General features: G+C 37.2%; 1 protein-coding gene across 5 annotated transcripts in view; it reads left to right on the top strand.

The window, feature by feature from the left end:
• Ascc3 (activating signal cointegrator 1 complex subunit 3) overlaps positions 1-24,990 on the top strand; it is a 337,712-nt gene that overhangs the window by 298,984 nt on the left and 13,738 nt on the right. For 4 of the 5 annotated variants that reach the window (XM_052751374.1, XM_052751375.1, XM_052751376.1 and 1 more), the window contains one exon: positions 7,075-7,299. In XM_052751374.1, coding sequence (XP_052607334.1) covers positions 7,075-7,299 — 225 coding nt within the window. Of the gene's footprint in view, positions 1-7,074; positions 7,300-17,433; positions 24,728-24,990 lie in introns of those variants that run through there. The other variant, XM_052751378.1, reaches the window with a different exon arrangement.

The raw sequence follows: 24,990 nt of genomic DNA, 5'->3' as shown, positions 1-24,990 counted from the left end.
AATACAAAATGATTACCAACTAAGGCAAGACCACAAGAAGAAACACCACAAGTACTGTAACTCCAGATGCCTAGATCCCGTTGCAAAAACAGAAACATGAACCAAGATAATATACCTCCTTCAGAAACTAGCACTCCTATTGTAACATTCTCCGAGAGAAGTAATTTAGCTGAAGCACAAGGCAAGAACTTTCAAAATAGCTGTTGTAAATATGTTCATGAGCCTTAAAGAGGATATTAATAAATACCTCAGTGAAGGCAATCAAAACACAGTTAAATGAAATAATGATAATTCAAGATATCAAAGTAAAATTTAACAAAGAAATAGTATACCTAAAGAAAAGCCAAACTTTAAAAAAAAAAAAAAAGCCAAGCTGAAATAAAACTGGAAATGAAAAACTCAGCAAGTCAAAAATCTCTGAAGTAAGTGTCACCAAACAGATTAAAAGACAGGGAAGAGAGAATTTCAGTTCTTGAAGACAAGGTAAAAGAAATGGATAGCTCAGCCAAAGAAAATGTTAAAGCTAAAAAACAGACTGGGACACTATGAATAGACCAAAGCTACAAAATACAGATACAGAAGAAGAAGCAGCAGCCCAGGTCAAAGACATAGAAAATATTTTTAGCAAAATCATATATGAAAATTTCCCTAATCTAAAGAGATGTCTCTCAAGGCACAGAAGAGTACAGAACACAAATGGACAGGACCAGAAAAAAACTCACATGACACATAATAATCAAAACATGAAATGTAAAGAACAAAGAAAGGATATTTGAGCTGCAAGAGAAAGGACCTGACTTTTCAGTGGAGATTTTGAAAGCCAGAAGGGCCTGGACAGATGTTCTGCAAACTCTGAGAGACCACAACACAGACTACTATACCTGACACAGCTATGAATTGAAGGGGAAGAAAACCATTTCATGATAAAACAAATTTAAGCAATTTCTGTCTACCAGGTAATCTCTACAGAAGGCACAAGAAGGAAAACTTAAGTCTAAAGAGAAGGTTAGCTACGTCCTAGAGGACACAAGGAATGAGTATTCCCAGAGCAGTCAACCAAGAGGAGGGGACACCACAGCAACAAAATAACAGGAGTTAAAAAATACTGCTCAACCCTTAATGCTATTATTAATAACTGTTCTTAATAATAGCAATTTATTATTTAATTGATAATTGTTATTACTATTATTCTCAATTCCCTATAAAAAAGACACAGACTAAAGATATAGATTGGATTAGAAAACAGAATCCACCCTTCTGTTTCCCCCAGGAAATGATAGATAATTCCTTAGAATAAAAGGATTAAAAAAAGGTATTCCAAGCAAATGGAACCAAAAAGAAAGCAGGCATAGCTATCTTTTTAATTTTTTTTATTTTACATACCAACCTCAGTTTCCCCTCCTCGCCCTCTCCCTCCCACCTCTTCCCTACTCCACCCCTATAGTGATACTTTATTTGTGCTGAAATGTGATTTTATTTGTGTGTTAATAAATAAAGTTGCCTGGGGATCAGAGATAATAGCAAGCCATTTAGCAGAAATCTGGCAGTGGTAGCACACTCCCTTAATCCGATCACATGGCAGGCAGAGTCTCTGTGTTCAAGGACACAGCCAGCATGGTGACACAGGCCTTTAATCCTAGTACCAACCATAGAGACCTGGAGGTCTCTTAACGAGAAAGTCATGTGGTTGGGTTTAGAGCCAATGAGAAGGCGGAACAGAAAGGCAATAAAAAGACAGGACACAGGAAGCAGGTCTCTCTCAGGGGAGGGATGACAGCGAGTGGTAAGATAAGGTGGTCTTAGCTCTTGGCTACTGCTCTGACCTCTGGGCTTTTAACTCTTGATTTGGCTCTATGTTTCTTATTTAATAAGACCGTTTAGAATTGCATCTATGCACAACCCCCCTCCCCCATCCACTCCTCAGAAAGGGTAAGGCCTCCCATGGGGAGTCAACAAAGTCTTGACACAAGTTGAGGCAGGCCCAAGCCCTGCCCCCCTTGCATCAAGGCTGAGCAAGGTATCCCACCATAGGGAATAGGCTCCAAAAAGCAGTTCATGCACCAGTGATAAATCCTAGTCTGGCTGCCAGGGGCCCCACAGACAGACCAAGTTACACAACTATCACCCACATTCAGAGGGCCTAGTTCAGTCCCCTGCAGGTTCCCCAGCTGTCAGTCCAGAGTCCATGAGCTTCTACTAGCTCGGGTCCCCTGTCTCTGTGGGTTTCCCCATCATGTCTTAACCACCCCTGCTCATACAATCTCACCTCCCTTTTTTCAGCAGGATTCAAGGTGCTCCACCCAGTGCCTAGCTGTGTATCTCTGCATCTGCTTCCATAAGTCACTGTTTGAAGGCTCTGTGATGACAGTTAGAGTAGTCACCACTCTGATTACAGGGAAAGGCCAGTCAGACATCCTCTCCACTATTGCTAGGAATCTTAACTGGGATCGTTCTTGTCGAATCCGGGGAATTTCTCTAGAACCAGGTTTCTTCCTAACTCCATAATGGCTCCCTCTATCAAGATATCTCTTTCATTGCTCTCCCTCTCTGTCCCTCCCCCTATTCAACCATCCTGTTCTCATCCTCCATCCCCTTCCCTCTCCCACCTCCCAGTTTACCCAGGAAAGCTCATCTATTTCCCCCTCCCAGGGCTATTCACTTGTCCCTCTTAGGGTCCTTATTGCTACCTAGTTTCTCTGGGTCTGTGGATTGTACCTTAGTTATCCTTTTCTTTGCATATAATGTCCACTTATGAGTGAGTGCATACCATGTTTGTCTTTTCTGAGTCTGGGTTACCTCACTCAGGATGATTTTTTCGAGTTCCATCCATTTGAGCAAAGCTATTTTAATATCTGACAAAATAGGCTTCAAACTAAAATGAATCAAAAGATGCAATATGTTCATTAAAGGAAATCCACCAAGAGGATATAATATTATAATTATAAGCACTTATGCACCAAATACAAGGTCATCCAGCTTCATAAAAGATCACTGTTACATCTAAAATCACATACTGACCCTTACCCAGTGATAGTAAATGACTTCAATACCTCACTCTCACTAATAGAAAAGTCATCCAGAGAAAATTTACTAACCAGAGAAATTCTTGAGTTAAATAACATCATAAATCAAATGGACCTAACAAGCATCTACAGGATATTCCACTCAAACGCTAAAAAGTACACTTTCTTCTCTGTAGCTCATGAAGCTTTCTCCAGAATAGATCAGATATTAGGACACAAAGCAGCTCTTACCAGATACAGGAAAATTGAAAGAACATCCTTCATCCTTTTTGACCACCATGGACTAAGGTGAATATCAACAACAGTAAAAATGGCAGAAAGGAAACAATCTCATGGAAGCTAAACAACTTACTACTGAATAAAAATTGGACCAAGACAGAAATCAAGAAAGAAAATTAAGTTTGTTTTGTTTTAGAATTCAATGAAAATGAAAATACAACATACCCAAACCTATAGGGCACAGTGAAGGCTGTTCTAAGAGGAGGTTCACATGAAAAAAGATCTCATATTAATGACTTACTGATATTCCTAAAATCTTTAGAAAAACAAGAAAAAATGATACCCCAAAAGAGTAGATGGGAATAAATAATCAAACTCAGGGCTGAAATCAATGAAATGAAACCAACACCAAAAACAATACAAATAATCAATGAAATGAAGAGTTGGTTCTTTGAAAAAAAATTTAACAAGACTGACAAACCTCTAACCAAACTCACTAAAAGAAAGAGGGGATCCAAATTAATAAAGTCAGCGATGAAAAGGGAGCCATTACAACAGGCACTGAAGAAATCCAGAGAACCATAAGGACATACTTTAAAAATTTGTATTCCGCCGGGCGGTGGTGGCGCACGCCTTTAATCCCGGCACTCGGGAGGCAGAGGCAGGCGGATCTCTGTGAGTTCGAGGCCAGCCTGGTCTACAGAGCGAGATCCAGGAAAGGCGCAAAGCTACACAGAGAAACCCTGTCTCGAAAAACCAAAAAAAGAAAAAAGGAAAAAAAAAATTTGTATTCCACCAAACTGGAAAACCTAAAAGAAATGGATGGATTTCATCTTATATTTGACTCATCAAAGTGAAATCAAGATGAAATAAACAGTTTAAACAGATCCATAGCCATAGTGCAGTGGTAATTAAAAATCTCCCACCTGAAAAAACCCCAGACCGGATGGATTCAGCACAGAATTCTCCCAGACCTTCAAAGAACTAATGGCCTTCTTTATGCATTGTCTTCATCTAAAATCCACTGTAGCTAGAGTTTTCCTGCCTGGCCCACAGTCAGGACAAATCTCTCTCACCTGCCAGTCCCACAGCTGCTCAGACCCAACCAAGTAAACACAGAGACTTATATTGCTTACAAACTGTATGGCCGTACCAGGCTTCTTGCTAACTGTTCTTACAGCTTAAATTAATCCATTTCTATAAATCTATACCTTGCCATGTGGCTCATGGTTTACTGGCATCTTCACATGCTGTTTGTCATGGTGGCGGCTGGCAGTGTCTCTGACTCAGCCTTCCACTTCCCAGCTTTATTCTCCTCCTTGTCCCACCTATACTTCCTCCTGCCTGACTACTGGCCAATCAGTGTTTTATTTACTAACCAATCAGAGCAACACATTTGCCATACAGAACATCCCACAGCAATCCACTGTATCTGAAATTAATATAGCCACTGTCCTGTTACAACTGACATTACCATGGCATATCTTTTTTATTCTCTCCTTTTACTTTCAGTGTTATTCATTTATTTATGTTGTATATAGGCCAAATGTAGCTGAGTCATGCATTATTGTTCAGGTAACCTTTGACTTTGATTATGGTTATTTAACCCATTTATACTTAGTGTGATTGTTGATATGCCTTAGATTTAAATGTTTAATCTAACATGTTTGTCTTCTGGTATAAAAACATACTTGATACACCTCATTTATTCTTTGATATTTTTGTGTTTTGCATTTTGTTTTTGTAATTTTTGGGGAGGGGACCAGGCCATGTTTCTTAGATTATTTCCTGCTTTAGTTGTAATGGTTAGGATTTAAAATACATTTTTAGCTGAACAGTCCTATCCTCAAATGATACTGTATTCCTTTATTAGTAATAAAAGAACCTTATCTTTCCATTTTTCTCCTACTAGAAAAAAATGCTTTTTAATCATCTAGTTTACTTTGTTATATGTTAAAACTTCATTGCATACATAGTTTTTGTTTGGAATTATTGTCATTCATTCAGTTCAGTATCTTTGTTAGTTCTATAGTCTGTTAGTTCCTCATCAGTTTCCATAGATGGTTATTCTCCCTGTTACACTGTTTTCCTGCTTTATTTTGCTTGCCTGGTAATCATTAATTTCACCTTCAGGAATTTTTGTAAGCCTATAAATCTTTCTGAGCTTTGTTCTGGAATTTAGTTAATTTACTTGGAAGTATGTGATCTCTTTATCTCTTGCTTTTATGGTTTATGATTTTTTTAGGCAGATCCAGAGTAGTACTCACTGTACAGTTAATAAGACCATCCTGTAGCCTATGGACTGTGAATTTTTCTGCTCTGTGGGATAGGAATAAAAATTAGGCAAGGCACTGTTTCAATGCGAGAAATCGTTCCTTGTAAAGTCAATGATTTTTTTTCTCCTAACTTTGGGTAATTTTCTAATATACATTCTCTAGACCAGTTTTTAATCAACATTCTTAATGCTGTGACCTTTTAATACAGTTCCTCAGGTTTTAGTGACCCCTCAACCATAAAATTATTTTCATTGCTACTTCTTAACTGTTCTCCAACCTGAGAAAGGGTCGCCTAGACAGTATTCTGATGAAGACTCAAAGAAGAATTCCTGCTGATTTCTAGAACTCATGTGCACATGTTCTCCACTCCCCCACCCTTGATGTGTAACTGTTTTCTCTAGTACTGAATCATAACCTTTAGCTACCTTCATGTCTGTGGATTTACGACTCCATTTCAGTTCAGGGAGCCTTCCTGGTCTACTTGGATTGAGCCTTTCTGGACTACATCCTGGAAAGGCTCCATACTGTAAGCGAGGCAGTCGTAAGGCTCACCTAGTTTGTTTCCTAAGTATCAAGTGTTCCATGGTCAGTACCTTGAGAGTCACTGCTTCGTATGCTTCGTCCTTTTCCTGTTAACCAAATGATATCAAACCGTATGTAACATTACTCATCCCCAATGCCGCAGATGGTATTGAACTTTTATATCCACAGCAGTAGGCTGAATCTCAACTACATATTTGGAAAAATAAGATTTTTCTTTCACAAAAATATTCCAAGAAAGTAGATAAATCTGCTGTTAATAGAACAGGCTAATTCCATTTATAATGGCTTTGGTCTCTATTGTGTCAGTCATAAATACCTACAGTAGCTTCTAAAAAAATATCGCCAGTAGATTAGCATTTAGTACACAACAGTCTGATGATGAGTTTTTATTGATGATCCTGTTCTCTGCCCTTTGCTCCCCTCACTAGTCCCGTTCCTGACCCTTTTCCAGCACTGCTTTGTTTGTCCCACTCTTTGAAGATCAAAAGCCTCACTGTTTTCACAGAGCTTTTCCTGACCCTCTGAGCAAAGCAGGTTCTCCAAATTAAAAGAGTCTGTAGTACTCTGTTCTTAGCAGATCATAGCATTCATTGCACTTTATGGAATTGATTGTCTGTGTTCCCTAGTGGGAACACAGTGGGTTCAGGTTGTTACCTGGTGTGGCCCCACTGTCATAGTAACATATAACAACTAGTCGGTCCTCTATTAACTTTTTTACTTTTAAAAAACATGAGTATTCATGGATTTCAAATTTATTGTACATTATCTTTAGTTATGTATTAATGATAATATTAAATAAAACAAGATTTGAAGGGATATGGTTATTTGTGGTTTTTATAAATCATGTTTTAAATATCAGCAAGTAAAGTGTATTAATCACAGCTGGGAAGTGGCTGGAGAGGTACAGTGCTTGCCTGGCATGTTCAATTCTCAGACCACAAAATAATATCAGTGAGAAGTGCATTAATTATTATGTTTTTGATTATTAAGTTGAAATTTGTCTTGTTTTACAGGATGCAGAAGAATACACAGACTTGCCAGTAAGACACAATGAGGACCATACAAACAGCGAATTGGCCAAATGTCTTCCCATTGAATTAAATCCTCATTCATTTGACAGTCCTCACACCAAAGCGCATCTCTTGCTTCAGGCACATCTCAGCCGAGCTATGCTGCCCTGCCCAGATTATGACACTGATACCAAAACGGTCTTAGACCAAGCTCTCAGAGTATGTCAGGTATGACAGACTTTCTGGTATCCATATTTTAATTTTATTATATTTAAGACTTTTTTATTCTACCGTTGTTGAGAAACACCTGGTGAATCAAATTAGTACTTTTCTAAGGGAAAACAAATAAAAATATATTATAAAGTCAGTTTCAGTCACTTTTAATCAGAATGTATTGAAAGAGAAGTGTGTGCCAGGAGCATTACATGCATTGAGCATATAGTAATAAGACAGAAGAATCCATACTTTTATGACTCAAGATGGCAAAGGCTGAAAGTAAAAAAATGTAAGTCAAGGCAAGTGTTATGGCACTCACCTATAATCCCAGCACTTCGGTAGCAAAGACAGGAGAATCTTGAGTTAGCAGCCAACCTGAGCAATATACAAAGTGGAGTCTACCCTGGCTACCTAGTGAAACTCTAAAATTGAGGGAGGAAGGTGAAATCATAGAGCCTTGGGTGGGGTACGTTCTCCACACAGAAGCTGTGGTGATATTTTATTTGTACACCCCAATAAAGCTTATCAGGAGATCAGAGGAAAAAGCCAGCCACTATACTAAACATAGAAGTCAGGCAATGGTAGCACACGCTTTTAATCCTAGCATTCAGGAGGCAGAGATTCATCTGGATCTCCATGAGTTCAAGGCCACACTGGGAACAGAGCCAGGCATCGTGGGACATGCCTTTAATTCTCAGCACTAGTTAACCATAGAGGTCTGGATGTCTGTACAAACAGACAAGAAGTGATGTAGCTGGGCGGAGAGAGGAAGTGAGATGACAGGGCACAGAAAGGATGTAGGCATGAGTATACAGGAAGAAGCTCTCTCTTTGACTGAGGATTTCCTAGTGGTAAGAACATGGCTGGCTTCTTTCTGCTTCTCTGATCTCTCAGTTTTCACCCCAATATCTGGCTCTGGGTTTTTTATTAATAAGACCATTTAGCAATTTGTCTTACAAGAAGCAATTACTGAAACTGTCCTGTAGGAAGCCTCCTGGTCTAATTAGAAAATCAAAATGGCTACTGAAAAACATTGAAAAGAGATGGGTAGAAATAGCACAAAAAGAGTAGAAGTGGAGATTGTGGAGAAAATAGGATCAGCCTATTCAGGGAGGAGCTAAAGCTTAGTGTGGATTTTAGATTTCACTCTGAAGAGGGAAAGCGTTGGAGCACTGGTTCATTAGTGATATTAGTAATACCTATCAATATTCTCAAATATTCCGTACTTCACTTGAAGATAACAGTAGTACTTTCATGTTAATATAATTTTTATACAAAAATAATAATTACTTTCTAAACCCACAAAAGAATAGTGAAAACATTTTATATTTTGCAAAATGTTTTGATACCCAATGTAATAAATGTCACCTAGACCCAATTATCTCCTTTTGCAATCAATATAAAGTATTTGTTGCAATGTTGTTTTATTGAAATTTATAAAGAAAATCTACCCTTGTGATATAATTTAAAAGAAGAGCACTGTAACAGCTTTTTCATATCATCATGAGCATTAAAGTAGAGTATAAAACCCTATCAATGAGGTTTCAATACCTTGAGTGCTCTAGAGTGAGTCAAGGAATGTTGAATAGTATAGGTGTGGTAGATGAGAACTGGTTGGATCCAAAAAGGTCCTTGAATAGCTTTTTTAAGAGCTGGCTGAATGAACAGGAATTTTTAGCAGGCAGGAGAAACTAAAGATGATTCAGGGTTTGTCCAGCACAGATACAAGAAAGAACCTGCCCAAAGGGAAGCAGGTTTTGATGAAAGATGTACAATGACAAGGTTGAATTATGAGAGATCTTGACTTTCTGAATTTTACATTTTTAAATATTCCTGTCATACAATATATAATTTTTAAAAGTGTTTGTAAAGGTACATTAAGTCTATCACTACAAGTACAATGACATTCTTTACATTGGTAAAGGTTCAAAAATAGCCTAGGACCTCTCAAACTAATTATAATTTGTAATAGTGCTATTGATAAATTATACACACACACACACACACAAAGTACCTACACCTAGGAAAAGATCTAAGATGGCTCCACTGAGAGATTTTACAGCACCCATATCTGGGTGACAGGTTTAGTATGGTTTTTGTTTTCTGCTTTCTGCTTTTCTAAAATGCTTGAGTGTTTTATAAAGAAACTGTGACATTTTTATTATTCTTTGTTTGTTTTTTGGTTTTTATTGTTGTAATTGTTTTGAGACAGGGTCTCTTGATGTAACCCTGGGCATCCTGTAGCTCACTATATAGACCAGGCTGGCCTTAAAATCACAAAGATACACCTGCCTCTGCCTCTCTACCTCTCTGCTTCTGATTCTGCCTCTGCCTGTCTACTGGGATAAAAAGCATGTGACACCACACCCAATACATTTTATTGTTCAAAAGTGTTACCATGTAAAATAAAGCATGGGGTATCAGAAATTCAGAGGGAAATAAGACTTTAACACATCACACTTTTGTGGCTAACACATGATCTACCTCTGTAGAAAGACAATTTATCATTCCTCATTAGTCACGCTTTACAAGGTTAAAGTTCTGGGTTTTCAGCTGTGGCCCTGGATACTCATTTGTGTTTGCTATGGCTTTTTTTCATCCTTTCCACAAAGACAGTTAATGAACACTAGGGTCAGGAAGGCTTGCAGGAAAGGTACAGAATGAAGTACATTTTTATTCTTGCAAGTAAATTGGTTAACACTATAGTTGTCATCTAATATCATGCACAAAATTTATAACCAACTCAGTAAAACTTTCCTTTTCCATATTCAGCCAAAGGAATCTGTTTCAGTGTAGGATCCCACATTTCATTTGTTACATCTCCTTAGTGTCCTTGGCTTTCTTAGCCATGATTTTGTAGTGCCCCACAATTTGAGCTTGCCAAGTGAGTGTTTCCTTGTGATTGCATTCATGTTCCATATTTTAACAAGAATACCACAACAGAGATGTTTTGCCCTGTTGATGTATCACATTCAGGAGGTTCATGACAGGAATGCAGCCATTACCGATGATAGTAACTTTTACCACTTGAAATAGTGTCCACTACCCTCTACACTCTGAAACTGTGTTTTTCTCTAATAAATATCTTATAGGGAGTTGTGCTTAGGTTATATGAGTATCCTGTTTCTCATTACCTTTCCTATATTTTTGTCAACATCCATTGCAGATACATACCTAATACAGTTAATACTCTTGTGGTTTTCTAATTCCATTATTCCTGAAAAAGTATGATAAGGAAGAATACTCTGCTCTCCCACATTTATTTTTCTTCATTTAAGCAAGTATACTCTCAAATTGCTTGTATTATTCTTTTGAGTAACATGTTTGCTATCATTATTTGCTTTCAAATTGTCCCAGTTTGTCTGGTAAAAGCCATTCAGGCCTCTGTCTGAATCTTTCACATTATCCTGCTGTGGTTTCTTGTGCTTTAGTCTGAAATCTGGCTGCTTGCAGCACTTCCTTATCACTTTGTTGAGTGTCTGCTTCTAGGCTCTTTATATAGACAAAATGAGAATTCTAATGATGTTCACACACATATCTATGACCATTTGTCCTTCTATGTATCTGAAAAACATCGATATTTATCATCAGATACCCACACTTTCAACCTCACACCAAAAACTAATTGTAGTTTTTCTCCTTTTTTAGATGTATAGCTCCTTTGTCATTTAAGAAATATCGGTTGATCATTAATAAAAATGTATTAGCTTGGCTTCTCTGTTTCCAAATGCTCCTGATGTAGTTAAAGAATTGCTAACTCTTATTCTTGCAAAATCCATGCTTTCAGCCTCATTGAGAGCTATGTGCAACTCAGTTTGTCTTAGGAGGTCTTTGCTTTGTATACTTACACACACAGAGATACATGCCTGCCTAGGTTTTTTTTTTTCTTTTATTAATTTTTATCATTTTGTTTTATGACCTTTTTTTATTTAATAAATTACATCATTTGATATTGCTCACAAGCATAATTTATAGTACCTGAATCATATTTCTTCACTTCAAATTCCTTAGAATATTTAATGGTCTTCAATGCTTAACTTGGCCTTCTAGAACCCACCTGGAAGCTTCTTAGCCCGAATCTTTTCATTCCTGCAATTGGTTTGCAATACTATGATAAAAGTAAACCAGGAAAGGGAAGGAGTATTAGGTATTGGAAATGTGGAGAACAAGTCAGGTTGCTAATGTTCCTATGATTGTTTGGCAGTTCTGATTTTTCACTCTTTTCCCATTTGATGTAGGGTGGATGCTCTGACTCTTAGAAAGCATTGAGTTCAAGCCATTTTCCAAGCTGTAGCCCTTCTGGCTGTTTGAAAAATATATTATTGCTCACATGGCACCTGAACATGCTCATGCAGTCTATGGTTTGGACTCAGTACCAGGAGCTTTACCTATAAATTTCCTCTGCTCCTCTGCTGCCCAGAGCAAGGGGCTTAAATTCTGGTGTCTATCAAAGTAGCACAAGTGGAGCCTTCCTAATAAATATAAAGGAAAACGCCTAGAAGGCTCAAGAAAGTAGGTGTACCTTCATCTTCTCAATCTAAGATGCTCTCCATCATCATAGTAATTTACTACTAAAGGGATTTTTGTGCCTTTTGTTTCATAGAAGCATATCTTTTATTTGAGCCATTCTTAAGATTATGAAAACTGTAGCTGGATTAACAGCGTTTGGGGAAGTTTTTCACCAAAGAAAATAGAGTTGCAATAACAGAAATTCTCCTGGATTCAAGCCAGAAAGTATAATGCAGCCTTGTTTTTTTTATCATATTCACTTATAAATTACATATCAAAGTTATTCTGTATGTGTGCAAATTTGTTTTTTATTCAGCTGGTTTTTTGTCATAGTTTTTTTTCTTTTAATATTTTACTATTATTGACATTTCCATTTACATCAATTATAACAAAAGTAAAAATTACTCTATATACTCTAGTTCTTAAAAATAGGTTAAAAGATTCTAATTTGTTAATTGTGTTATAATGGAATCAGTTGGCCGTGGTTTCACCTTTGAAACCCTGTTCTTGATCATGCTAACTATAAAATGTAATAAATGATACTGTGTAGCATGTATTCTGATTGGTCTTAATAATAAAAACCCAGAGTCAGATAGAGGGGTAAATGCTGAAAGATCAGAGAGACAAAGGAACAAGCCACAACCACTTCTTACCTCTACCAAATCCTCAGACTAGAAGGGACAAGCTCCTGTCTCTATCCTGCCTTATTACTTTCTCTCTCCCCTCACCCAGCCATATCACTTCCAGTTCCCTCCTCCCAAGTGCTGGGACTAAAGGTGTGTGCCTCCCAAGTACTGAGATCAAAGGCATATGTATGCCACCACTGCCTGGCCTCTAGTAGCTAGCATTCTGATCTCCAGGCAAGCTTTATTTGTTAGAACACAAGCAAAATATCACCACAACACTGAGAAAAGGTTCTTGAGCTTTGTGTTCCTGCTCTGTGTTGTAGCTAATAATGTATTCAGTCACAGACACCATTGAAGAAAACTGATTTTATCCCTCCTAGCAGCTATCAGTTGTCAGTAGTTTCTTGAATAGAGATAGGGACTCTGCATATTTCCCCTTCTGCATGCTGGGATTTTCTCTAGTTTGAACTTATCAATTCTTTTCTTTTTTCTTTTCTTTTCTTTCCATAGTTCTTGTGTGTGCTGTCATGGTGTCTGTGAGTTCATATGAGAATAAAACCTGTTGTGTTTGGAAAATACTGTTTCTTTTGAGTCATCCATCACTTCTGGCTCTTACAACCTTTAAGCCTCCTCTTCTGCATAGATCCCTGAACCTTGAGAAGGGAAAGGTGTGATATAGATATCCCATTTAGGGCTGAGTACTTCAAAGTCTTTTACTCTGTGTGTGTTGTCCAATTGCCGTCTGCTGCAAAAAGCTGCTGTGATAAGGATTCAGCGGTGTTCTCTGTGTGTATAGCAATATGTCATTAGGAGTTGTGCCACTGCTGTCCTACTGGGCATCTCTTGCAGGCAGGTCACTGTTGTAGCTTACAAGGTTCTTAGCTGAACGAGATCAGTGATTATGTTTCTCTTCTAATAACATGTATATATCCCCTTCCAGCACTATGAATGTTAGTAGGGGTGAAGCTTCTAGCTGAGCACCAGCTCAATTTCTCCAATTCTGGTGACTCAGTAAGTGATGTCTTCAACAGTGTTTGCTATCAGATTGTGGAAGATAACCAATAACATTGTCAATAGCCTGTAATGTTTCATTGGGTGTCTGTGCTTTGGCCAGTGATTCAAAAAAAAGCAACCCATGCCTAGTATTGGGATTTTTTTTTTTTTTTGGAAGTATATGGTGTCTGGTTCTGGCACTGTTTCCCATTATTTTTTAAATCTGTTTAAATTTCATTTATATATGTATATATTTTAGGAATCTTCTACAATAGTAGATTTACATACGGCTTTTCAAAGACCTTTAGTTTAGTTGACCTTTCTGATATTCCCTCTACTCCGCCCTCCCATTACCCTCTCCAGTTAATCCTCCTCTTCTAATTTCTCCTTTATCCCTTTATAATGCTATAGTTTATTTTCTCTTCTTTGGAAGATCTCCTCCTTCCTTGCCCTTTACTAGCTACATTCTAGTTCTTTGTAGGTCTGGGTTACTTCACTTATGATGATTGTTTCAACCTTCATCCATTTACCTGCATATCATAATTTCATTCTTAATAGCTGAATAACATTCCATTGTGTAAATGTACCACGTTTTCCTTCTCCATTCATCAGTTTATAGCCATCTAGGCTGTTTCCAATTTCAGGCTATTATGAATAGAGCAGCATTAAATGGATGAGCAAGTGTCTCTGTAGTAGAATGTAGAGTTCTTTGGGTCTATGCCCAAGAGTGGTATACCTGGATCTTATGGTAGATCTGTTTTCAGATTTTTAAAAAAAAAATACTAATAATTTTAACCAACTGCATAAACAGAGGAAGGGAACATGTAGTTGTTTTGGAATGACATACCTTTCTCTATTTAGATAAGTACTTGAATTTGCAAAAACAAATCTTTAAAAGTTCATTGACGCAGTTGGGTTGTTTAGCCTAAAGATCAAAATAATAATGACTTTTTTATAACAACTTCTGATAAGATAAATGTATGCTACATATCAATGACTCTGTATTTTCTATAACTCACGTTAATTCTGAAAGCACAACATTTCATCTTCAATCTATTTTTTTCCTTTTTGTTTTCTTTTCTTGATCTGATACAGGGTCTAATCTAGCCTAATGAGGTGGGTCTCTGACTTAGACCAGACATGAGCCTAAAGTCCTGATTCTCTAGCTTCCACCTTAGAAGTGGCAAAGATTACATTACAGGCTTACGTGCCTCCACTAATCTATTGTTAGAGGTTGCAGTGGATCACACTTTGAACCTCTAGTATGTTATGGCCAGGGCACTACCCACTGTGCTGTATCCCCAGCTTCACTGTTGTTAAATATGCTAACGAATAAACAATACATAGGTTTCTGTAAGTATGTGTCCATATGTTCGAGTATGTGAAGAGGAGGGAATAAAATATCTGAGTTACATTCTGTGCCACAAAAGGGAAACATAGGAAAAAAGAACAATTTTGAATGAAAGATAGTATAACTGTAAATGTGCTAGTCTAGATTTCATTAGTAGATGATTCATTCATGTTGTGGAGGTTACATGTAAAAATATTTGATTCCCAAAGAATCAAGTACCATAGAGGAAAGTGAGTGTGTTTACCTCATGTTCACTAGCATGGGCTTGGTGAATGGGAGTATATTGAAAAATGTCACAATCGTCTGAATGAGTGGGGTTTAGTCTTTTAGAGCCAAGTACAATTAGCAGTGAAAGTAGTCCAGGTATTACCAAGATTAAATAGGAAGTACTTGGTGTAATCCTTAATCCAATACTTGCAAGAATGTTTTGATATTACAAATGTTAGGTGAATCTGCTGTATTCTTAGTTAAATCCTTTCAAATGTTAAATGCTTCTAATTAGACAAAATGAGATTTTTCTTTAAGTAGGTAGCACAATAAGTTTCAGAAGATCTCTCCAGATCATTTTGATAAAATAAGGTAAGTAGCTTATATGTAAACAATATGTCTGCTTTGCAGGTCTGTGTCAGGGAATGCTAACACTATATGAGGGTTTCATAGCTGAGTTATACTGTTAATTTCTAATAGCTGTAACATTACTGACTGGGAAGATGACTAGGCCACGGTGTGGCATGCAGGAGATACCTGTTCATCACGAACAAATAAAATAAATATTTTGGGTTTTTTCTTTCTAGTTGTTTAATAGGAGATGGTAGGAAGAGTAGATTTGTGTGTGTGTGTGTGTGTGTGTGTGTGTGAGTGTGAGTGTGTGCAAGTTTTCCCACAACTTAAAAGATTTTCTGCTGCCAAATTTTGAATTGTCTACCAATACATGTAGTCCATTTACTATAAACATTTTCATGTGACCTTATCAAACTCATAAGAGACCTGGGTGGGGTCTAATTCAGGCTTCTTTCTTGCCCAGATGGCCAAGGGCCCCTTCTTTCTGTAGAAGCTTGGTGAAATCTTGCTAAGGATTTAAAGCAAATCAATCTACATGAACTTAATCCTTAATGATTTGTTCTTCCAAATGAAAATATCCACACTTCAGTGAACATTCAGTCCAGATAGTCAGAGCTTCATCTTAACTCTTCAGTACATTGACCAAAATCACCTAAAACAAAGCATCATCCTTGCTAGGGATGCAGCAGAGCCAGTGGGCTCAGCAGTTCCAAAACTAATACAACTCTATATGTTTTGTGGTGTTACACACCTTTATTTACTCCTGTGAATTTACAAGCAATCTCCCTTCAGAGACTATAATATAATCTGCAAGGCTGTTTCCTCCTGGGTGACTTGCCTGTAAGCTTTCGTATGGCAGCTCAGGGATGGTTTATTGACAGTGTGGTGCTGTTGTAAAGGATCCTTCTATCCCCAGTTCCTCTCCTCACACTCACATAACAACCCTTCTCCCGGTTGGGGCTTTAGGAAATGAGTAATGCTTAACCCATTTGTGTGATCAATTCACTTAAGCAGCTACTGTGAAATGTTAATCACAACTTTAATTTGTACTGCATTAGCATTTTGATTAACTTGTAGGCTTGCTAGGACACTTGAAGCGATTTTACTCATAGTTACAGCTCGGAAATGACTTTTTGATTAATTAAGTTTGTTAGACAGCAGCTGAGCTTCCTGAATGCTAACCTTCTGGGGGTCAAAGTTTAGGAGAAAGTTATTATGAACAACTGTTGCTACTGAAAAAGATCTTATAAATGTACTTTCAGCATTTTAATTATTGACAAAAATATTGTAGTCTTAACTTCACAGGACCTGAACCTTTAAATGAGTGTTCCTTTCTCTCCAGAAAGGACTCTCAGGGGTCTTCCTGTCCTTGCAAAACTTCCAGGAGCTCTGAACTAAGCAATGGTCTTGCTCACAGTCTATCATATTAAGCTCCTACAATGAGTTTCCAGTTATGTTTGTTTGGAGTGTTTTTTATTATTTTCCTATACTTTTCATTTTCAAGGAAGGTTGTCTAAAACCTTACTGCTCTGAATGTTTTCAATTTAGTCTAATCTTGGAAGCTCAGTGGAATCAGGCCTGGTTAGTGCTTGAATGGGAGACTTCCAGGGAAGGTTACATAGAGTTCATGGGTGTCCTGAGACTACTGTTACTCTTATAATAGCATCACACATGTGTTAGTGCAGTATAGTTACTATAATTAATAAGTTTATACTCATGTTATTATTAGTCAAAATCCATAATTATTTAGGGCTCTTTAATATTTACTTGCTAATTTTTTTCTATTCATATTGTCTTTCAGGATACTACATAAATAGCCTGACTTTCTGGTCTTTCTTGACCTGTCTTAGCTATGATAGTTTCTCAGACTTTGGTTTTATCATCTTTCTGTAGTGATTTGCATTCCAGTGATACTCCCCTATTAACTTTGCTTCTCTAAATTAATGTAATTTTCTCTCATTTGGGGTAAAATAAATCTTTAAAATCCAAGAAGAGAATTCTATCTTTATATTATTTAATTTAGGCAGAAGTGGCAATGTCACCTGCCACTTCAGCTATTGTTTTGGTGATAAGTTAATATGCATGTGATCTCTTTATAATCAATAGATACAGTAGGAGAAATAGTGGAACAGAGGAAGGATTTCTCACTGGGAGAATGAATCAAGGAAAAGATGAGGTCTACCAGAGTGCTGCATCAGAAGCATATGACTGGAGCATCACATGCCAGATTCTGCACACTTTGCAGCCCAGATTTCTTAAAATTAACTTCTGGTTTGGGAAGAAATTTTTAATCGTAGAGTTTTCCTTTACTATTCTGTTTCATTGGTTTTCTTGCAATACAGTGAAATTGACTTAATTGTATTAGTGCTCACTGTTAAGTTTGATTTTTTTATTATTTTACTCGAGAATGAATTTTGTTTCAAAAAATAATGCCTGAATAGCTACAGCTATATGTATTAAAGCTAATTCACGTTTTGTTTTCAAAACTTGTATTGACAAAATTTATTAATAGAGACAGTAATTATTTAATTACATCATTTTGTTTAAATTCAATGTTCATTTTCTATGTGTGGGAAAGAAGAGGTTGTGAGTCAACTAGAATCCTCTTTGAAATAAGACAGCATATGTGTATGTAAGTCAGCAGAGGTAGTGGAGTTTCATGGAGTGAGCACAGGTCTGAAATTGGAAAAACAAGATTAATCCTTACCTCCATCACTCTTTTGTGTGTTATTGCATAGTCACTGACCTTCTGCAACATTCTCTTTCCCTGTCTCACAGTTGCTATGGGTAAGGATTAAATTAGGTTATTTGTGAAAATGTTTTATAATCTGTATGCTAATGTACAAATATTTTCATCATCATGTTTGCACACACTATAACTTTATATATAATTTACTGTTTGGGTATTTTCACAATAATTGAAGATTTGTATTACTTGATAAATTTATATATTCACTGTTTAAAGTATAATTTGCTGTCGGTGAAGATGATAAGAAAAATATTATTAGATTTGGATAAACTTACTGGGTTTTCACTGTTAAGATCAAACTTGAGAAGCCTAGGGATTTCTGAGATGGATGTATAGTAAATGTTGAGGATGTGAGGTCTGTCCATACCCTAAAGCATGCCTTCAACTAAACAGATTTTCTTCTAGAGACCGTTCGTTCCTTCTGCTTTCCTTTACCTTCACATGCCATGAATCACTTCAAAGTCCTTGAGGATGAAATGCCTCTAGGTGTATACTCTCTCTTTCCTGGGGTTTGCCTCTGTTTCATCTTCTTTCCAGTCTTGCTCCCTCACTCAGACATAGGCCGACACAGACTAGTTCATTCTCCTCTACTCTCCTCTGAAATTCATGCTGAGTAGTTCTTGTCCTACAGAGATAAAAGCTAGCCTCCTGTTGTCTCTCCAACTATTTCCTTCTAGGGAGCCAGCTTCTGCTAGAAATCCATTAGGTGTCTTTTGTTAACTGTTTCCTAAACTCTTTTTCCCTACCTTCCTCAAACAGAGTTCATTATTGCCAGTTTGCCATCTTGAGCCCCATCATAGTGGCTTCAATGGATGGCTTTTTAAACAGCATAATCATCTGCAACCCATACTCCTGCACTTTGGTCAATGTCAAACTGCCTCACCCAGCACCGGCATGATCACCACTTGAGTCTCCTCTCTCACAGTATCCTTATTGGTCAACTGGACTGAGCATTTCTGGTACTATCATCAGGAATCTTTTCTCCCCTTCCTGTTCTATTAATTTACTCCGTGTCCCCTTATGATTGTACTCAAAGTAGCCACTTTAACACTAGTGTCAGAATGTGCTAAAATCTCATGCTGCCATGGGTAACTATGAACAGGAACTATGAATTCTCTGCCTTCAGGCCATAATCACTAATTATTGCTAGAAATAATCTCCGAACATTGTTGAATCCACTATAGAGTCTTGCTGTTGACAGCAGGACTGTTCCAGGATTTTTTCCATCATTGATTCTACCCAGTTTTTCCTCCAAGTGTTTTTGCTCCCTTAATGAAGAGAATGTTAACCTTCATCTACAGAGATTTCCTTTGCTTTCCTTTCATTGGTCCTATGAGATCTTCAGTGATCAACAAAACTACTTTTCTGAACCCTCATATCCTGACTCCAGGATTTTCTCTTCTCTGTACAGCTTATTTGGTGTTTACTAGAAATGACCTCAAATGCTAGAGTCCACCTGAAAAGATAGAAAACAAATGTAAATATATATATTATATATGGTGTATCTGTAGTCATATGTCATTGCTGAAATATTAAAGCTTATACAGAAGGTAGAATTCTTTTAAAAAGTGACAGATATCAGACTCAGTTATTCAGATGTGGAAAATGAACTTCGATAATTAACTAATTTGCCCAGGGCCTTCCAGTTAGAGGTACAGTTCTAAGCTGTTGGTTTGTGTCTAACTTACCACACCAGCTACAAACCAGTGCCAAGTGTCTGAATTGCACTGAAGTCTGTAGTCATCAGCCTTCCATACTCAACACTTCTACATCTGCATATTCTGCCAACCATGGAGCAAAATATTGGAAGAATTCAGTCAGTGCTAGATATGGCCTTTTTTTTTCTCTTTTTCTTTTGTCATTACTTAAGCAATACAGTGTATTAGGTATCATAAGTAATCTGCAGGTGATTTAAGGTATAGAGGAATATATGCATATGTTACATATAAATACTACCATTTTAAATAGGAGACATGAATATCCACAGATTTTGGCATCCTTCAGGGTCCTGGAACCATTCCCTGACAAATACTGAAACAAGATTTTATTTGCTTTAATTGAGAAACATTCTTGAAGTCCCATTGATCTAATATGCACATTCCTCATAAAATCAGTTGTTCTAAATTACAACCCCACTCAAATTCTACACACTCTCCACTTTATTCTGAATTTCATTGGCTGTTTACTATATTTACTATTATATATATATATATATATATATATATATACTATTATACTAATATTAATTATATATACTATTTACTATGCTAAATATACCATTGGAGGCAAGCTCCCAACAATTTGAATTTGAATCTTAACCAGACTCATTTTCTAAAATTTTATAGTCTTAGATAATGTTTTTTCTCTCTCCTAGCCATGATCTTCATCTATAAAATGTGCTTAAATTTAATGTTACATAAAAAAATGCTAATAGACTGTTTGACAAATAGCAAGCATTTAGCAAATGTCTATTCAAATCACAAATTACTTCCAGTGTGGTTGAGGATGTTCAGATGGCCTCCTGTGCCATCCTCTCCTACCTTTCTGGGTCTTGCCTCCTGCCCCTACTCTGTTACTGATTCCTTTGTTAGCAGTGCTGCTCATTGTAACTTTCTGGCTGACCGCTTTGTGCCCTGGATTTCTGAGTCCAGCTGTAGCATATACTCCCTGTGGAGCTTGTCTTACCTCAATTACCCACCTGGCTTCATAGCTCCATCTCCATTAAAATGTGTCCAAAACCTAATTCAGCATATCCATTCCAGCCCACCTCTCTTCAGTGAATAACAGACATCCTGACTGTTTCTATTATGATAGGTTTTTGTTGTCTAATTTTATAAAAATGAATGCAGTGCTAGAAATCACATTTTCATTCCACTATAGCTAGAGATAATAATCAATGAAAATTGATTCCAATTCAGGAAGAGAAAGTCTTATAAAGTGTCAGCCCCCGTCCATGTTTTTCTGTACTCAGAATCATTATAACTTGGTCTCCTCAGTGTGCCAAAGCAATCTTCTGTGGTTGGCTGTCAGATCTCTGTGATATGGAGTAACCTGGGAAAGACTGTTGTAAGATAGTAAGACACAGTTTTTCCTGTGTCCCACCCAGTCTGCAGCTGCTCAGACCCAAGTAAACACAGAGGCTTATATTAATTAAAACTGCTCAGCCATAGCTCAGGCTTACTACATACGAGCTCTTGCACTTAAACTCAGCCTATTTCTGTTAATCTATATGTTGCCACGTGTTCCGTGACTTTACCTATGTGCCATTACATGCTGTTCCCTGGGCGGCGGGCTGGCATCAGCCTTTATCTTCCCAGAATTCTCCTTGTCTGCTTATCCCACCTATACTTCCAGCCTGACTACTGGCCAATCAGTGTTTTATTAAACCAGTTTACAAAAGCATTATCCCACAGCACACAGAGTCCTTTCCAGGCTCAGTCATAGCTGCCAGGATCCTCAGTCTCCCATTGTAAGCTGTAGTTGGAAGCTTTCCTGTGTCCTGCCCAGTCCCATAGCCACTCAGACCCAAATAAATATACAGAGGCTTATATTATTTTCAAACTATGGCCATGGCAGGATTCTTGCTAACTAGCTCTTATATCTTAAATTAACCCATTTCTATAAATCTGTACCTTGCCACGTGGCTTGTGGCTTATTGGTACTTTACATCTTGCTTCTCCTGGTGGTGGCTGGTAGCATCTGCCCCATTCTCCTTTCTCCTCTCCTATCTCTCTTGGATTTCCCCACCTGGCTCCATCCTACCCTGCCATAGGGCAATGTAGCTTTATTTATCAACCAATCAGAGCAACACATATTCACAGCATACAGAAAGACATCCCACAGCAGTAATCCCTGTCAGTTATGACCCTCTGAACAGTGGCATGGGCTTCCATTCCACCTGAGAAGCAGACTGATATCTCTGTTTGTCCTGCACAGCAGGACTGGTTCTTTGCCTTGTCCCTTGACATTTTTGTAGTCACAAACCTCTCCTGATGCCCAGCCCATGCATCTGCTCCTGGCCATGCATTCTCCTCTCCTCTACTCCTCCTACCCTCTGTAGAAATGGGCATGAAAGAGATAAAAGGAAATCTCTGCTAGGAGAGGGGAAAAAGTATTGTTTTATGATGTTTAAATGGGTCTCTGTTCATTACTGTCTCCTGTGCAGCAGACAGCTGCTGGAAGATTCATGTATATTTTCTCTTTGCTTCCATAGAACCTCTTCAGTAGTGTAAAGAGACTTTCTCAAATTTAGATGTGATAAATGGGATAAAATTAGGATCCAAATCTATGTCTGACTCAAAGTTTGTTTGTTTTTCTTTTATACTGCTTTTAGTATATCTCAATGATTTAGTCATAATGTTATAATCATTATTGTTGGATTTTTATGTATGCTTTAATAAAGCAAATATGTCTTAACTAGCATTTTATTGCTGTGAATAGACACTGTGACCGTGGTAGCTCTTATAAAGGAAAACATTTAACTGGGGCTGGCTTACAAAGTTCAGAGGTTTAGTCCATTATCATGGTGGAAAGCATGGCAGCACAAAGGATGACATGGTGCTGGAGAGAAGCTGAGAGATCAACATCTGCATCTGCAGGCAGCAGGAAGAGAGAGACGCTGGGCCTGTCTTGAGCTTCTGAAACCTCAAAGCCCACCCACGGTGACACACCTTCTCCAACAAGGCCACACCTCCAATAATGCCACTCCCTGAGTCTGTGGGGGCTGTTTTCATTCAGAATGCCACAAAATATTTACTGAATAGACTGTGCTAGGGCTAGAATTACAAAGAATGATTACAAATTCTCAAGAGAAGAAGTCTGTAGTTTACAGGATAATATGTAAACAGAGAATCGCATTAAGGTAATGGTCATCTACCTTGAGGTAGAGGCAGAGGAGACAAACTATATCTGTCTGGAAGAATCAGGAAGGTTTCAAATGATAAATGGGAAATTCTCAAGTATTGAAGATTAAAAAAGTGATAGTGTAAATCTAGAGAACGCCAGTCATTTTGTATTACTGCACTGAGAGTATATTGGGCAAGATGACCAAAGAGAAAAGAGAGACAGTAGTTACAGGGTTTGACTGCTGTGCAAGGACGTGTCTGTTTTGTCCACCACACAGTGTGATGTCATTGAAAATACTTGTAGAGAGATGGACTGATTAGTTTTACTTCTTTAGAAATTCATTTTAGTAAGAAAATTAAGTATTGATTAAACAAAACTGAGTTAGAATGGGAATAAATGGAGACAGAGGCTAAGCAGTGAGGCATCCCTGTCCTTTCTATAAATTAAAGTTTCCATCGCGATAGAACTTTCACTTGATGTAAGTGCTTACCTTGCATTATTTTCTTTTTGTATTTTCACATCTGGATCATACAATGAAAACTTGTGGAGAACACTCATAAATTTTATGAAATCTTTCAACTTCATAATGAAAACTTCAAAGTTAAAACCATATGGTTAGTCCATCCAACTATAGATGTGAGCTTTTGTTCTGGAATTTATTTCCAGTCACATTACAATACAAAATCAAAAGTAAAATTGTTGTTGTTGGTCCTCATTACAAGTTCTAAATGCATCATTGTATTGCATTAGTACAGTTACTCATTTCTCTTTTCTGTTCTCTAAGCTGGTCTCAAGCGTTGTGATTTGAGAACTATATTATTTTCTACATAGCATTATTTTATAACTTGTTTGTCTCGTACATCTTAAAGAAATTCTGCTTTGCAAAAAAAGAAGAAATGTACACATACAATGTTTCTCGGAGTTCATGTGTGCATGAAACATTCACATATGCACATACTTATGTATCCACACGTGTGTGTATGTATAAGTATATATATACACACACACATACATACATCTCCAGGCTTTTGGTGTGTAGCTAGCAGCCCAACAGGTGCTAAGGACCAGCTTGATCATTCTGTCACACTAATCATTATATCCAAGAACCCTGGTCCATTTCCCTGTATTGTACATAAAAAGAATGTAGACTTTATTTGACAAGTTTTTGTAATTTACTTTTTGTGTATTATAGAACACCGTTGGAAATTTAAAGCTTAGGAGAATATATTCACATTGATACCACAAAATGATAGTATGGCACATTACTAACATAGCTTAAATCATTTCTAAAAGTAGACTTTGTACAACATTTTATAATATCTTACCATCAGTGAAATATTTACTGTTAAAGTATCATTGTAATGGAGTACTAGGTACATCCCAAAACAAGCTAGTACAGTCCCGAAACTGTACAATTGCCCAATATCATATTAACTTACATGTCTTTCAGTCAGCATTCTGCAGAATCTAATTTAATTGAAATCACTTTGCTTATGTAAACTTCTCCTCTGTTTAAATAAGATTTCACTGTTTAGTTTTGCCTTAAGCAAATGCAGCCTTTTGTTTGTCCATAAAACATTAGATTAAATGTATAGTCCAATATGGGTAGCTTCCGTCACTACGCATGGGCCACAGGCAGTTGCCTATATACAGTGTGCTCTATTGTCATTAAGAGTCCGCCTGTATCCTTAGCCTGCTCTTTCAGGAAAATGTTCTTTTAATAAAAAAACAAATAAATAATAAACTTTTCCCCTATGGTTACTGATTTTACATTTGAAAGACAGTAAAATTTACATTTTAAATGCTCTTGCTGCTGTGAATTGTGTAACTATTTACTCAAAAAGTATACCATTTTCTTATTACTGGAGACAGTAATAGCTGACTTTTTTTTTACTGTCCTCAAAAGCTTATATTTGATCCTTCTATGGGAAACTTAGTTTGTTCCCTATCTTAGCTGTAGCTCAGTTTTTAGTTTCCGTTCTGATACACAGTAATTTTAAGACATAATATTGGCTTCCCTATGTTGTTGTTGTTGTTGTTGTTGTTGTTGTTGTTGTTGAGAGGCTAAC

The sequence above is a fragment of the Peromyscus californicus genome, unplaced genomic scaffold, assembly GCF_007827085.1.
Source record: "Peromyscus californicus insignis strain IS unplaced genomic scaffold, ASM782708v3 Scaffold_22__1_contigs__length_63687245, whole genome shotgun sequence".
NCBI lineage: Eukaryota > Metazoa > Chordata > Mammalia > Rodentia > Cricetidae > Peromyscus > Peromyscus californicus.
This window is presented reverse-complemented; position numbering and strand designations above follow the sequence as displayed.